The 16,075-nt window shown below is 38.2% G+C and overlaps 1 protein-coding gene across 1 annotated transcript in view; it reads left to right on the forward strand.

The window, feature by feature from the left end:
* Nucleotides 1-967: 967 nt before the first annotated feature.
* Nucleotides 968-16,075, forward strand: part of CFAP47 (cilia and flagella associated protein 47) — a 550,869-nt gene continuing 535,761 nt past the window's right edge. The window contains exons 1-3 of the mRNA XM_030305764.1: nucleotides 968-1,179; nucleotides 5,486-5,637; nucleotides 12,746-12,861. Of these exons, the coding sequence (XP_030161624.1) occupies nucleotides 985-1,179; nucleotides 5,486-5,637; nucleotides 12,746-12,861 (463 nt within the window). The 5' untranslated portion in view covers nucleotides 968-984. The remainder of the gene's footprint in view (nucleotides 1,180-5,485; nucleotides 5,638-12,745; nucleotides 12,862-16,075) is intronic.

A 16,075-nucleotide genomic window follows, 5' to 3' on the forward strand; every position in this document is an offset into this window, starting at 1 on the left:
CAAAGTTGGACGCTTAACTGACTGAGCCACCCAGGAGCCCCTCAACATAAGTATTATATATATAATTACACAGTATATGGATATATCTGTAGAGCTTGACTCCAAATTAATAAAAGTCCGTAGAAAGCAGCTTGTTGTAAAGTGATAAGAAGCAGATTTAAGGCAGGGAAATGCCACTAACCTACTATGTTTTGAAACCCTAAGACCATCACAGCAGATCAAGGATGAAGTTAATGATTGGGCAGTGTGAATCTAGGACTGTTGGGAGGGTGCTCATCTAGCTAGATAAGAGGTTTGATCTCAACCTTTTGAGCAGCCCCTTGGTTTCACAAATGAAGAAAACTTAACACCTGGAGTAATTAACAAAACTTCCTAAAGCTTCTATACTCAGTGTGTGGTCCCAGGACCTGCAGCAGCATTGGAATCACCTGGGACCTTGCTACAAATACAGAATCTTAGGCCCCGCCCCAGATCTACTGAAACAGAATCTGCATTTTAACAAAAGATCTAGAGGCTTGCTATTACCTTTTGAGAAACAATAGCCTAAAGGCCAGTGAGCAGGGCACCTAGGGGGTCCTGACTCTGCTTCCATTGAATTCCTCTGTTAACTGTTAGTTTTGATGCTTTAATTGACTTGGCGGGCACATCACTTCCTTTGCTCTTTAAGTTTAGTCTTAAGAGAGGTCCGGGAAAATTACCGCACCCCGCCAATGCCATCTTAAAATCCTGACAGGCCAGAACGAAGTGAGATTTGGGCTGTCACAGAACGTTTTCCAGCTTCTCTGGTGACACTTGCGATCCCTGGGTTCTTTCCTTCCCCACGTGCCTGCATTCTATAAGCCAACGCACAAAGTTTGGGCTGAGCCAATGAGGGTGGAGCTTGAGGCGAGCGTGCGGCGTCTGTCGGTTGCCTAGCGACGGCGTCCACGCTAGCCCTCTGTAAATCAAGTCAGCTACTGTTCGCAGGCTACCTACAAGGCCGCCATGGAGACTGAGAGGGGCTCCTTCATCTCCCGGGACGTGGAGACCCCAAAGAAGGAGGTGCATCTGCGGGTGACCCCTTCGGAGGTGAAGTTCCTGGACACGCTGGCCGGGAGGGTGTACCGCCTGCCGGTTACCGTACACAACCTCGGCCGTTGCAACCAGAAAATCCGGTTTCAGGAACCACTCAAGCCACAGGTAACACCCTCGGGGGTGCAGGAGCAGGACCTCCCGAGCGTCAGGGCTCTGAGACCGCCTCCCCACCTGGGCGCCTGCTTTGTCCCGGAGAGTAGACGCCGGCTTCTGCGGGAGTGTGGGGGGGGGGGGGCGGGGGCAGGATTGAGCTTCCCAGGGAGCGGCCATTTAGGTCTCAGTGCATACGCGTGCTAGCCGTTTTGTTTTGTTTTTTTTTTTTTTTTTTTTTTTTTTTTTTTGTTTAGTTACGGAGACACAGTGGGGGAAAAGTTGATCTAGAACCTCCCAACTTCTTCATCTTGGGTTTGGAAAGAAGGGAAAGGGGGTTCCATGTCTGTCTCCTAACCCCAGAATTTGTGCTTGTATACTGTAGAATTACATCAACAAAATTCTCTAAAGTACCCTTTAGTCATAAAGTGCCTGATTACTCTAGATGCAGTAGGATAGTGGAAAGGTTTATTATTTCATGTTCCAACAAACATTTGTTGAGCACCTACTTTATAATAGGCTGTAGGTGTGAGGAATCTAAAATGAACACAACCCTACCCTTACAGGACTTAGAAACTGGGGGAGTCAGTAAAGATCATGAGTAAAATTAATGTTCCGAGAGGCCGTCTCCATCTTCTGACTTAGAAGTTGACAGAATTCTTTTTTTTAATTAAAACATGTTTTAATGTTTATTATTTTTGAGACAGGGAGAGAGAAACAGAGTGTGAGCGGGGAAGGGGCAGAGAGAGAGGGAGACGCAGAATCTGAAGCAGCCTCCAGGCTCCGAGCTGTCAGCACAGAGCCCTAGCTGGGGGCTCGAACTTGCTAACTGCGAAATCATGACCTGAGCCGAAGTCGGATGCTTAACCAGCTGAACCTTCCAGGCCCCCAAAGTTGACAGAATTCTATTTCAATCTCGCTGTCATTTTAGATCATGTGTGTGAGAGGATGAATATTAGTTTGCTGTCAGGGAGACTTTTGATATAGGAAAGGTGATAAGAATTTTTGATATGTAAGTGATAAATAACCTTATTAGTATTTTTGTTTTTTTGTGGGACATTCTTAACGATAAGTAGTATTGAATGCACCTGGATTTCTAGGTACAGAAATGGAAAGGTATCTACGATTTTTTTTGTTGTTAAAATTACATCTATTTGTATATACATAGAAAAATGTACGGTAGCGAGTAGAAGGATAATGAGAAAAAGGACTTTCATGTTCTACTTTTTACACTTAAAAAAAATTGTACTTTTTACCTACACTAAAGTGCACAAATCGCGAAAGTAAAGCTTGATGAATTTTTATGTGTTTATACACCCATGTAGCCACCATTTGGGTCAAATCGTAGAATTTCCATTTCCAGCATTCTAGAAGGTTCCTTGCAGTACCTGGAGTAATCACCTCATGGAGGTGACCACTGTAGTGATTTCTAACACCACAGATTAGTTTTGCTTGTTTTTGAGTTTCATATAAATGGAATCCTGCTTTGTTCATTTTTATATTTGAATGTTTTAACAATAGTAACATGTATTTTGTAATAAAATGGAATATCGTGAGAGGCTATTAACTCTTTTTTAAATCAAAAATGACCTGATTACTCCAAATACTGTAAAATAAGGGAAAAATTTTATAATTTCGCTACGTCACTACATATTTATTGAGCAATTGAATGTATACCTGAAAATACTTTTCTTCTAAAATTCAGGCTGGCAGTAAATCCCAGATGTGGGCAAACACTATTTTATGGATGTCCAGGAGACACTTATATGGGTGGTTTTTGTGCAGTCAGGAGATAAATGATATAATTCATTTTAGTTTGTATCAAGAGTTAAGAAGGAAAACTATTTAGACCACAAATCTGGACACAAGAGAATGGCCAGGTAAGCTTACCAGTTAGAGGCCAAAGCCGTGAGCCCAGTATTAGTGTGAACTTCTCTTTGTTGCAAGACCATAGTGTGCTCTCCTGATCCTTCATAGATATAAAGCGAATTAGGAAGAAGATAGATTAGAAAAAAATGTATTAACTATCTTGGAGAAAAGAAAAAGTGCTGTATAAAGAAGATTGTCATCATCACCATTTATAATTACTTACAAAATGATGCTTCTAACATACAGTAGTACTGGTTTGCAACCCTGGCTCAAGAGGCTGCATTATCTTTGTGTTGATGACCTGTTATGAACCATATGTAGTACTATATGCCATCTACTGTGGGTTGCTGGTAGAAAATGAAGAAGACACAGTCCTTATCTTTAGTGTTTTGTTAACTTGTGTGGCTTCTGCATCAGTCAGGCCAGTCTTACTTGGAATTGTCCCCTTTTACCTCCATGGCTCAGACTCCCTTTTCTTTTGACCCGTGTTTTTCATTCCCACCTCCTGCAAGAATCACCTGTTTCCAAATCCCACCCATCTTTAAGGGTCAAATTGAGTTCTCTTTTTCTCTGTAAGTCTTATCATATTATCTCCAAATTATTTCTTCCCTGCTGGATACCAGTTATCAGGCATTGATTATAGTTTGGACTTGTGTCCTGATGACTCCTAGTAAATGTTAGTTTTCCCGTCCGTCAGCTCCTGAGTAAGGGTGGTGCCTTATACACCTTTGTATACCATTCACAGGGCTCAGCAACTTGTAGTTTGACCAAAAGCACATGCTGCTGAAGCCATGGTTTCCTTTCTCCAAGATACAGCTTCTTTAAAGGAAGATAGTCACATCTGATACATGCACTTGTAACACCCAAAAGCTTATGCAGGGAAAAATCTATCCCTTGTTTTCTTACTGTTCTGTAATTGCAGGGGGATTCAGAGTTGAACTGTGATAGTTTTGAGGTATCAGAAGTTTGCTGGAAGTATGAAGCTTTCAGACCACTGGTATCAACAAATCACTCCACTGCTCTGTGCCCTTCATTGCTGGAAAGTATTGCTTAGATTTAGCCTGGCATGAAAAGCCCTGAATAATTAATTTCAACGTGACCTCCATCGTTACGGATTGAGCTCTTTGCCCAGCAAGGCTAGCTTATTAGTTGCCTGCTGAAGGACTGTTCTGCTTATTCTTTTCTTGGCTTATGTCCGAGATATTCCTTCCCCATAGGGAGCACCTTACTTGCTTGTTCTCCACCTTTTACATCTATTCTTTAAGCTTAGGCCAAGTACACTCCTTTCTAGCCCAATGGTAATCATGCTTTCTCATGGGCTTTTGTGATACCTATGTCTCCAGTACTCATAAGACACTTAATTAGTTCTTGACTTGTATTATTTAACTTTCTAGGGGTGTATAGTCTGCTTCCTTGAAGAGATTATGTACTCAGGAGAGGGACTTTTTCCACTTATGGGGAAGGAGCTTATATTTCAGAGTCACATAGATGTGTGATTTGAATCCTGTTAGAGTGACCTTAGACGTTAATTATGCTCTCCAAGTCCCAGTTTACTCATCTATATTCTGGGAGCCTTAACATCAGCCTTATAGGACTGTAGAACTGTCTTATGTGAGATAAGAGATGTAGAATGCTTGACTTATTGTGGGTCTCCAACACATAGTAATTCTCTCCTTCACTTTCTCCCTTCATATTTGTCCTGGAGTCTAGCAAATGTTTTACAAGAATGAAAGTGGGTTTTCTTCCCCTCGTATCCTATTCCTTTTTTATGTTTGCTCCAAGTTCTGAATTCTAAGTCCCCATACAAAAAGTATATAAAATGATAAATGTATGTGTTTAAGATTATTAGATTATCTATTATTTAATAATAGATAATTATTAAATTATTAGATTGCTCTCCCTTTGTTCTGTATTGAAGTACCTCATACTTCTAAATGAGCTTGTGAGCATTTACATGTTTCTCAACTGACTACATTGTCAGTTTTAGTCCATGTACTGTTAAAAGCATACCTGGAGGGGTGCCTGGATTGCTTAATAGGCATCTGACTTTGTCTCAGGTCATGATCTCACTGTTCGTGGGTCCAAGACCCGCGTCAGGTTCTGTGCTGATAGCTCAGAGCCTGGAGCCTGCTTTGGATTCTTTGTCTTCCTCTCTCTCTGCCCTTCCCCTGTTAGCATCTGTTTCTCTCAAAAATAAACATTAAAAAATATATATATATATACACACACACACACAGTCATTAAAAAAATATATATATATATAAAAAAATATATATATATATACACACACACACACAGTCATTAAGTGTTTGCTTTCAGGGAAGGAATATTGCCTATATCCTGATACAGCTCTTGAACTAATGGACACGTCTAGCTATCGTAGCTCACATTATTTCCTTATTAGGAGTTAAGATGTATAATTTGATTTTTTTTTTTTTTTTTCCCCATGAAGTTCAAACTGATTTTGACCAATCTGGATAAAGCACTTGCTTCTGGACTTCAGATGACAGCTATGGTGGAATACCATCCTGATAAGGATGAAGACACTTATGACCAACTACTTATTTCAATAGGAAATAAAATAATAGAGATCCCTCTACTTGGGTACGTATTCTTCATATTTCATGCTGACATTTTCAGCACTCTTCACATAAAAATAAGGGTCAAAGTAATATAATATTCTGTATTTTCTCTGGCTAAGATTTCTTTTTGTATCTATAGTGTCCTTATAGCTGAACTATTTTTAGCAAACGGGTGTTCAAAAAATGGAAGGCTGGTTTTCTGGTATTTTTAATTAAAATAAAAACGTTCAACAATTGCATGTATTCCCTCTTTTCCCCTTGACTTACATCCTGTTTTATTTTGACCGTGTTTTTTTTTTTTATACCTTTTGAGAGTAAATTTTTTTTTTATATTTTATTTATTATTATAATTTTTAAAAATTTACATCTAAGTAGATTAACATGTGGTATACTAATGATTTCAGGAATAGAATTTAGTGATTCATCACTTGTGTATAATTTCCAGTGCTCCTCCCAACAAGTCTCCTTAACGCCCCGTGCCCATTTAGCCCATCCCCCCACCCAAAACCCCTCCAGCAGCCCTCAGTTTGTCCTCTGTATTTAAGAGTTAACTTATAATTTTTTTAATGTTTATTTATTTTTGAGAGAGAGATTGAGAGAGAGACAGAGCACAAGCAGGGGAGGGCAGAGAGAGAGGGAGACACAGAATCCAAAGCAGGCTCCAGGCTCTGGGCTGTCGGCACAGAGCCTGATGCTGGGCTTGAACGCACAAACTGTGAGATCATGACCTGAGCCCAAGTCGGATGCTTAATCTACTGAGCCACCCAGGCGCCCCTTAAAGTGTTTTTTTAATTGATAGACATGCATGTGTGGATCCTCCTTTTCCTTAGCAAAATGTGCTTCCATAGATGTCATTCTTTTGTCTCTATTTGTCTACCATCTGTAGAATTAATATTGGAATGTTAATACTGGCATTAGATATGTCTTTTTATAAGTTCCCTTGTGTGTTTTTTTATTTTCATAAACCAAATTTAGATCTGCAGTTATTTTAGTTCTCCATGTTGTTGAGAAGTTCTGATTTAGCCAAGCATCGCATTCTGTATAGAAATCAGTTAACACATTGTCAGGAAAGGAATGTTATTAGCCTATTAAAAATACTTACTTTAGGGGCGCCTGGGTGGCGCAGTCGGTTAAGCGTCCGACTTCAGCCAGGTCACGATCTCGCGGTCCGTGAGTTCGAGCCCCGCGTCAGGCTCTGGGCTGATGGCTCGGAGCCTGGAGCCTGTTTCCCATTCTGTGTCTCCCTCTCTCTCTGCCCCTCCCCCGTTCATGCTCTGTCTCTCTCTGTCCCAAAAATAAATAAACGTTGAAAAAAAAAATTAAAAAAAAAAATACTTACTTTACATTTTATAATTTATTTTAGGTAAGGCCATTTTTGGCCCATTCTGCACATTGATGTAACTATGAGTTTCAGTGAGATTTGCTTGCTTGTACTATATAGGGAGAAAAGAGTTGAAGATGCTTCTGCCTTTGAAAACAGGAATTTTGTCTTGTCCTCGTAATGTATGCTCTCTCTCATCTGAGTTTGGCTGCTCATCACAGCTACAGCATAAGGAAAACACTGTCCCCTTAAACTATGATGGAAAGGGCTGAAGGAGGATGGGCGTGTGTATCTGTGTGTGTGTATGTATGTGTTAAGTTTTTAAGTTTTTAAGTTCTATACAATTCTATTACCTGTATAGGTTTTTATATCCACCACCATAGTCCAGATATTCAGCACTGGTAATACGACAAGGATTTCTCCTGTTACTTTTTTTTTTAAAAAAAAGGTTATTTATTTATTTTTTGAGAGTGATAGGGTGGGAAGAGGCAGAGAGAGAGGAAGAGAGAATCCCAAGCAGGCTCTGCACTGTCAGCACAGAGCCTGATGTGGGGCTCCATCCCACTAACTGTGAGATCATGACCTGAGCCAAAATCAAGAGTCGGTTGCTTAACCTACTGGGCCACTGAGGCGCCCATCTCCTGTTACTTTTTTATACCCATACCCACCTTCCTTCTGCTTCACACCTACAATCCCTGAACTGTTCAAACCAGTAATCTGTCTTCCATTTCTAAAATTTTGTCATGTCATGTCTTCCATGGTATGCATATACCACAGTCTGTTTAACCTTTGGCCTGATGAAGGATATCAGGCAGATGCCATGATACATTACAAATACAGCTGCTATGAACATTCTTTGCTTGTCTCTTGCACCATTTCTAGAGTTTATAGTTGCATTTAGTGGGGACGAATATGGAAAAATAGATTTATGAAATCTTGTCTGGAAACCCGAAGTTTGGATTCTCTGCCCTTTCAGAAGTACTTTAGCAGAAATTATATAATCAGTGATTGTGAGCACTTGTTTTTTCATCCCTCTTGCACATTTAAAAATGGCTGAGAGTTTTAGTCATGAGCTTGAATAGTTGCAAAGATGTAATCACTTACACATAACAAATATTACTATAAGATAATTACATGCTTCTTTCAAATGTATCCAGTAGAGTGGAAATACCATAGTAATTTAACAGTTGAAAGATTTACCTCATCTTTTTTTCCCCTCAGATTTGTATTTTCGTTACATTTCTAACTATAGCATCATATCCTAATGTATTATTTGTTCAGTATGTTTACAAATATGTATATAAGTAGATTTACTCCAATCATAAATCCATACATGTTTTTAGAATTTCTTATGAATTATATTACTATAAATTTAACTCCATATATAAATTACCAAGTTTGGTACTTAATTTTTTTCCTTTTTTAAAATTGAGATATAATTGATAAAGAACTTTGTGTAAGTTTAAGCTGTACACGGTGTTGATTTGGTGCATTTATATATTGCAATGTGATTACTAGTGTGGTGTTAGCTAACACCTCCATCAGATCACATAATTATCATTTCATTTTGTTGTGAGAACATTTAAGATATCGTCTCTTAGCAGCTTTCAAATACATAATGCAGTGTTGTTAACTCTAATCACAAGGCTGGGCATGAGATCTTCAGAACCAATTCATCTTCTAAGTGCATATTTTGACCAACCACTTACCAATTTTCCCACCCCAGCTCCTGGTAACTACCATTCTCCTGTTTGTTAACATAAACTGTCTATAACATAAAAAGAAAAATGTTATTGCAAATACTTTTCTTAGTCAGGTGGAAGAGAAACCAATAGGAAAGCCAGAAAAACTGTTATGTATTATATTACTCTATTACCAAGCCCTTACTACTAAGGTAACCCATATATATGTGTGCATACATACGTGTGTATAATTTATATATATATATATATATATATATATATATATAATGTATATATGTGTATGTGTACATATGTGTGTGCGTGTGTGAGTAGACTCTTAAGAAATTTTATTTTTTTAAATGTTTGTTTATTGTTGAGAGAGAGCAAGTGTGCACGAGAGCAGGGGAGGGGCAGAGAGAGAGCAGGACAGAGGATCTGAGGCAGACTCTGTGCTGACAGCAGAGAGCCCAATGCAGGGCTCAAACTCAATGAGCCCTGAGATCTACCTAAGCCGAAGTTGGACACTTAACCGACTAAGCCACCCAGGTGCCCCAAGAAATTATTATTTAAAAAAAATTTTTAAACGTGTATTTATTTTTGAAAGACAGAGGGGCGCCTGGGTGGCGCAGTCGGTTAAGCGTCCGACTTCAGCCAGGTCACGATCTCGCGGTCCGTGAGTTCGAGCCCCGCGTCGGGCTCTGGGCTGATGGCTCAGAGCCTGGAGCCTGTTTCCGATTCTGTGTCTCCCTCTCTCTCTGCCCCTCCCCCGTTCATGCTCTGTCTCTCTCTGTCCCAAAAATAAACAAACGTTGGAAAAAAAAAAAAATTTGAAAGACAGAGACAGCGCACAAGCAGGGGAGGGGCAGAGAGAGGGAGTCACAGAATCCAAAGCAGGCTCCAGGCTCTGAGCTGTCAGCACACCTGACACCACCCAGACTGAGCCACCCAGCCACCCCCTTCTAAGAAATTATTATTATTACTTTTTTTTAACTTTAAAGAAATTTTTATTACACAAAGGTTGTCACATAATTGGTTATTTCTCTACTTTGTACACAATTACTCTCCACAGAAAGGCTGCTTCTTAACTTTTCATCTGGTGATGGCAAGCACTAAAATCCTTATTTTAACAGAATAGTAGTAAAAATACCTCAGTATTTAAATTGAAAGCAGTACATTGGTACATGGCTCTTGCATTCAGTTATCAGGAATGTACAAATGTCTTTTTATTCACAAATACAAAATAAATTATCTGTAGGCATGGACAATGACAGCAGTAAACCATTATATGTTGTCAACTGAACCCAGTAACTGATGGTTATAGTGATTTTCTTGAACATCAGCCAGGCTTTTCTTCATTCATTTCCTTCAACTGACTTCTCTGAAGTTATTCTTGAGGAGCACTGCCTTGAACTTCCTGTCACAGTTCATTAACAATGGTAAAGCGCTATTCTAGGAATTAGAACATTGCCACCTCCCATACCACCTCCCATTCCACCCATTCCAGGGTCCTTCTCTTCCTTAGGAATTTCGGTGACTACAACTTCTGCTGTAGTTAATAGAGAGGCCACGCCAGCAGCATCCAATAAAGCAGTTCTTATGACCTTAGTTGGATCAATGATTCCCTTTTCTACCATATTCACAAAATCTCCAAGCATAGCATCATAACCAACTTCTGAGGAACTCAACATAATTTTCTCAACTATCAGTGATCCTTCAACACCTGCATTCTTAGCAATGGTCATTGCAGGAATTTTGAGTGTTCTCTTAATGATTTATATACCAATTTTTTCATCTTCATTAGTTGGAGTTATCGAATCCAAGGCTGGAATGCACCGAAGCAGAGCACAACCCCCTCCCAGAACAATGTCTTCTTCAACAGCAGCTCGGGTAGCATTGAGGACATCTGTAACTCTTTCTTTTCATTCACTTCAACATCACTTGTGCCACCAACCTTCAGCACAGCTACTCCATCTGAGAGTTTTGCCAGATGTTCATTCAGTTTTTCCTTTTCATATTCACTAGTTTTGATATCTAACTGTTCAGTAATTTCTTGGATACTTTTTCAGTGGAAATCAGGAGAGGTGTGATGTTAGCTGTTGATGCTGTAATTGCTGAACTTAAGAAGCAGTCTAAACCTGTGACGACCCCTGGAGAAATTGCTCAGCTTGCTACCATTTCTACAAATGGAGACAAAGAAATTGGCAACATCATTTCTGATACAGTGAAAAAGGTTGGAAGAAAAGGTGTTATCACAGTAAAGGATGGAAAAACACTAAATGATGAATTAAAAATTATTGAAGGCATGAAGTTTGATCGAGGTTATATTTCTCCATACTTTATTAATACATCAAAAGGGCAGAAATGTGAATTCCAAGATGCCTATGTTCTGTTGAGTGAAACGAAAATTTCTAGTGTCTGGTCCATTGTACATGTTCTTGAAATTGCCAATGCTCACCCTAAACCCTTGGTCATAATTGCTGAAGATGTTGGTGGAGAAGCTCTGAGTACACTTGTTTTGAATAGGCTAAAAGTTGGTCTTCAGGTTGTAGCTGTCAAAGCTCCAGGTTTTGGTGACAATAGAAAGAACCAGCTTAAAGATAGGGCTATTGCTACTGGTGGCGCAGTGTTCAGAGAAGAATGGTTGACTCTGAATCTTGAAGATGTTCAGCTTCAGGACTTAGGAAAAGTTGGAGTGGTCATTGTGACTAAAGATGATGCCATGCTTTTAAAAGGAAAAGGTGACAAGGCTCAAATTGAAAAACGTATCCAAGAAATTATTTTTAAGATACGTTTCTGAACCCAGCTAGAGAAATAGTTTGAACGAATGTTCGCCTTCATATCTTATATTGTTTGTGTAATGAGTGCCTCTTTTAGATCCTTTAAACTCTGTTAATGCAATTACGTACACTGAGGTCATTGATCTTCCCTTTTCCTGTTACAAAATTACAACGTCTTCATGAGAAGAACGTGGGTACTCCTTAAAGAAGCAGCATATACAGGATAGTCCTGGCTGATCTCTGGAATGTCTCTATATATCCAATAATACACAAACACTCCCATATAAACATACATCTCAGAAAGAAGGCCCAGACCACCAGTGCATAAAGCAGTATTTGTGAATGTTTTATTCAGGTATTCTTACTTATGTCTTTGTGCATGTGTCTGTATGTATTTATATTTTGGAAGTTATATCCTATATGGAGTAAATTACTTAATTCATGTGTCTGGTACATAACCTAAGGACTCAGTAGAGATCAGTTATTACTATATTTATTATTGGCACTGTTATCATTGTTAGGTTCGTAAGGGTAATGCACTTAAAATCTAACAAAATCAAGGCTAAGTTCACCAATGTTATATACAAATAATTTCTCAGATAAATCATTGAGGCTTTGGAAGTGTTTGGCTTTTCATCTATAACATAGGAGCCATAATAATATTTGTTTCCTTTTAATGAAGTTTTTAGTATCAAACAAGATAATATACTTGTTAATAAATTATAAATTTTCCATATATAAAATATATGTATCCTTGTGAGATGTGCATATAGAATTACAGTGGATTTTTAAAATGTGTAGGAAACATGTGTTATAGATATGCTACAGTGAGCCCTTTTAGTTAGAGACACAGGTGAAAAATCTATTGTATCTTTTTGTGCTTAGATCTTGTTTTAGTCCCCAAATGATATTTTATAGCATAACACCTTCTTTTATTTCATCAGATTTGGCATCATCTGAACTATTTTACTTTGTAAAGATCAATTCCCCCCCCTCTCTGAGGAGGGGCCAAAGAATGTATTATAGGCTTAGGTGGAGATTCCAAAAATGTTTTGAGTGGCAAAAAATATTGAGATATGTGGGTAGCCTTTCAAGGTGAGTACTTAAGAGGGTGTACTATGTCCTTAGATGCATAAAGTCTGATCTCTTCGTTAAAAATGTATCTCATTATCTTGTTTTCATGTCTTTATTTCAGTTCCTTTTACTGACAAATATGCCATCAACAGACTTTTAAGGAAATGTAAATGTCTTACAAGGAATTACTATAAAAGTGTCTATATATGTCCCCCTGTAGATTTAAGTATGAAGTTATAATTGTTAATTATGTTGTCCTCTTTTCTCCTCTCCTAGGTTGATTCCAGCCTGTCAATTGGAAATTGAGTCAGAAGTTAATTTTGGCACATTGGTTGCCAATAGCAAAGTATATTGTAAAGAGATTAATATCATTAATCATGGCAGAGCTCCAGGTAAATACTTTCTGTCATATAAATTAATTTATATATATGTATATATATATAATTTAATGTTATATAAATTAATTTATAAGTTGGTATTATTTGAAATGTATACTTTGTATAATTAATGGATTCTCTTATTCATTCCTTCTCCCCGTAAGGTGTCTATCATTTGAAATAGCTCAAAACTGAAGGCCCTTAAACAGGATTACTATAAATGATAGATAATAATTCAGGAAAGATGAATCCATCTCCCTATGATTCTGATTAACAGCCTGACTCCCAGGTGACTGGTGATCTCCCTGTGGATAGAAGGCAGGATGGTGTTAAGGGCGTGACATAGTCCTTAGAGTGAGCCATCCAGGGATAGAATCAGGGCACAATGCATTACTAGCTGTGTCATCTGGGGCAAGTGTCTTTTAGGACATTGAACTTGATATTTCTCATTTATAAACTGTGGTTAATAAAATGAACTATGGTTAATTATGTATGTACTTAAGGTTTTAGTGTGGCACTTGACTTATCATATGCACTCAGTACCTATTTGTTTTTTTTTCTCTTTCGTATTCAATTTTGAATTCACATGATGGTCCCTAGAAGGGACTTATTAACTTTTTGTTCAGAGAGTAGATGCTTTTCTCTTCTCTAGATGGGATTATTTCTCGAGATTTTTACTGTGACCTAAGAGTTTCCATAAAGGCTTGTGTGTCTGTATGTGTGTGTGTTCATGCACACTATTCATTGATGGTATAGAGTAGGTATAAAATCACTTACCCTTCATTGTCCTCATTAGATACTAAGGATCTGGGGTGGCAAGGCTTCCATTGCTGACATGAGGACCAGGTCCACATAGAAAGGGCATTTTTTTATGAGATTGCATCTTGAATACATAAAACTGGTCTTAAATCCAAACCTCTTTTACATTAAGTGAGGATATTTTCTGTGGCTGTTTTAGCAATGAGAATTATTAAAACAAAGGTAGGGGATGCCTGGGTGGCTCAGTTTGTTAAGCAACTGACTCTACGTCTCAGGTCATGATCTCACAGTTTATTAGCTCAAGCCCTGCTTTGGGCTCTGTGCAGACAGCTTGGGGCCTGCTTGGGATTCTCTGTCTCTCTCTGTCAACACCCCCCCCCCCCACTTGCACTGTTTCTCTCTCTTAAAATAACTAAATAAACTAAAAAAAACAATAACAAAGTCAGTTTGTCACTTTACTGATTTCTTCCTGGGGTTAAACAAATAAAACTGATCATTGTTCCTCACCGGATGTTACTTGTTTCAATTTTCCATGCTTTAATTTTTTAAATGTTTAAGTTTTTGGTGCCTGTGGGATTGTAGAATATTAGATTCGTTTGTGGTCTGACTCTAGTGTTACAGATAGAACCTCTCATGGCTAGTGATTGTGGGCTGTATGGTCCTTTAGACTCTCTGGTTATATTTTAGAGTAGTGGTATGTAATTGAGAGAATTTTGTTTTTATTATTTATTTTCCAAAAATCTTTCTTAACTTGTCCATTCCAAATCCTGCAAAGTTTTGATCATATCCTTTCTTTATTATAAAATATCACCAAACTGTACATTTTTATTATGTATAAAAACTGTAAGTAACGAATATATATGGTTTTAATCTTAATATTTAGGGTGCCTGAGTGGCTCATTTGTTTGAACGTCCGACTTCAGCTCACATCACGATCTTGTGGTTTGTGAGTTAGAGCCCTGTGTCAGGCTTTGTGCTGACAGCCCAGAGCCTGGAGCCTCCTTTGGATTCACTGTCTCCCTCTCTCTCTGCCACTCCCTCACTCATTCTCTCTCTCTCTCTCTCAAAAAAAAAATTACAAAAAAATCTTAAAAGAATATTTAGTATTATTTTACTTAATAAAATAAATAAAAATAAGTCTCAGATCTAGACCCAGACATTTTAAGAAAAGTAATCCACATTGGCTTTTAGTATTGTATTAATATTTTGTGTGTGCATATTATTTGTAGTGAATACTACATTCTGTAAGTTATATTTAAAAAAATTTTATTTTTTTATTTTTTATTTAAAAAAAATTTTTTTAACGTTTATTTATTTTTGAGACAGAGAGAGACAGAGCATGAATGGGGGAGGGTCAGAGAGAGAGAGGGAGACACAGAATCTGAAACAGGCTCCAGGCTCTGCGCTGTCAGCACAGAGCCCGACGCGGGGCTCGAACTCACAGAGCACGAGATCACGACCTGAGGTGAAGTCAGACGCTCAACCAACTGAGCCACCCAGGCGCCCCTAAAAAAAATTTTTTTAATGTTTATTTATCTTTGAGACAGAAACAGAGTGTGAGTGGGGGAGGGGCAGAGAGAGAGGGAGATACAGAATCCAAAGCAGGCTCCAGGCTCTGAGCTGTTAGCACAGAGCCTGACGAGGGGCTCGAACTTGTGAACTTCGAGATTATAACCTGAGCCAAAGTCGGATGCTCAACCGATTGAGCCACCTAGGCGCCCCCATTCTATAAATTATAATTCAGTACTATGAAATGTTAATTACTATTACCTTACAAATTGTTATCAAAAACACATTTTCTTAGTGTTGACTTTCTCATTCTCTGACTCGAATATTATTTTTCCACCATTAGCAAAATTGATTTTATGTTTTATATTCACAGTAGCAGGTTACTGTAAGGTGTCATAAAGTCCTTATTACCTACTGGCACAGTATATAAATATTCATGAGAATAACAGTGTATTTTTATGAGGAAAAACACTTAGGCAGAAAATAGATTTAGCAACCAAGGATGATTTTAATACAGTTTTTAAAAAAGGATTTTTTGTGACAAATATTTTATAGTTTTAGAGTCAAAGATCAAATGTTTATACATTTATATGCATACTTAAGAGGACATTAAAAAGCCACACTCAGCAGATTCATGGTAGGTACAGCTTTGTTTTCTCTCTCTGGTAGTGACACTGGGGTTATTAGTTGACCCATGTAACAACTTCATGATTTTTTATTTTTATAGCCCATTATGGAATAATTATCCATGGATTTAGCCAAATATTGTTGAATACATTTTGTTTTCTGGCCCTCTATAAGAATATTTGCTAAGTTTACCCCAACTGTGCAAATTAGTGCTTGTCTTTTCATTTTGAAGACGTGGCTCTGTCTTTAAGATAAGTCTCTATTATTAGTACTTTGTGAGCTGGTGAACTCCATGTTCTGTTCTTTGGTTTTGTTGTTTCTCAGTTTTTACCTT

Source organism: Lynx canadensis, chromosome X, assembly GCF_007474595.2.
Source record: "Lynx canadensis isolate LIC74 chromosome X, mLynCan4.pri.v2, whole genome shotgun sequence".
Classification (NCBI taxonomy): domain Eukaryota; kingdom Metazoa; phylum Chordata; class Mammalia; order Carnivora; family Felidae; genus Lynx; species Lynx canadensis.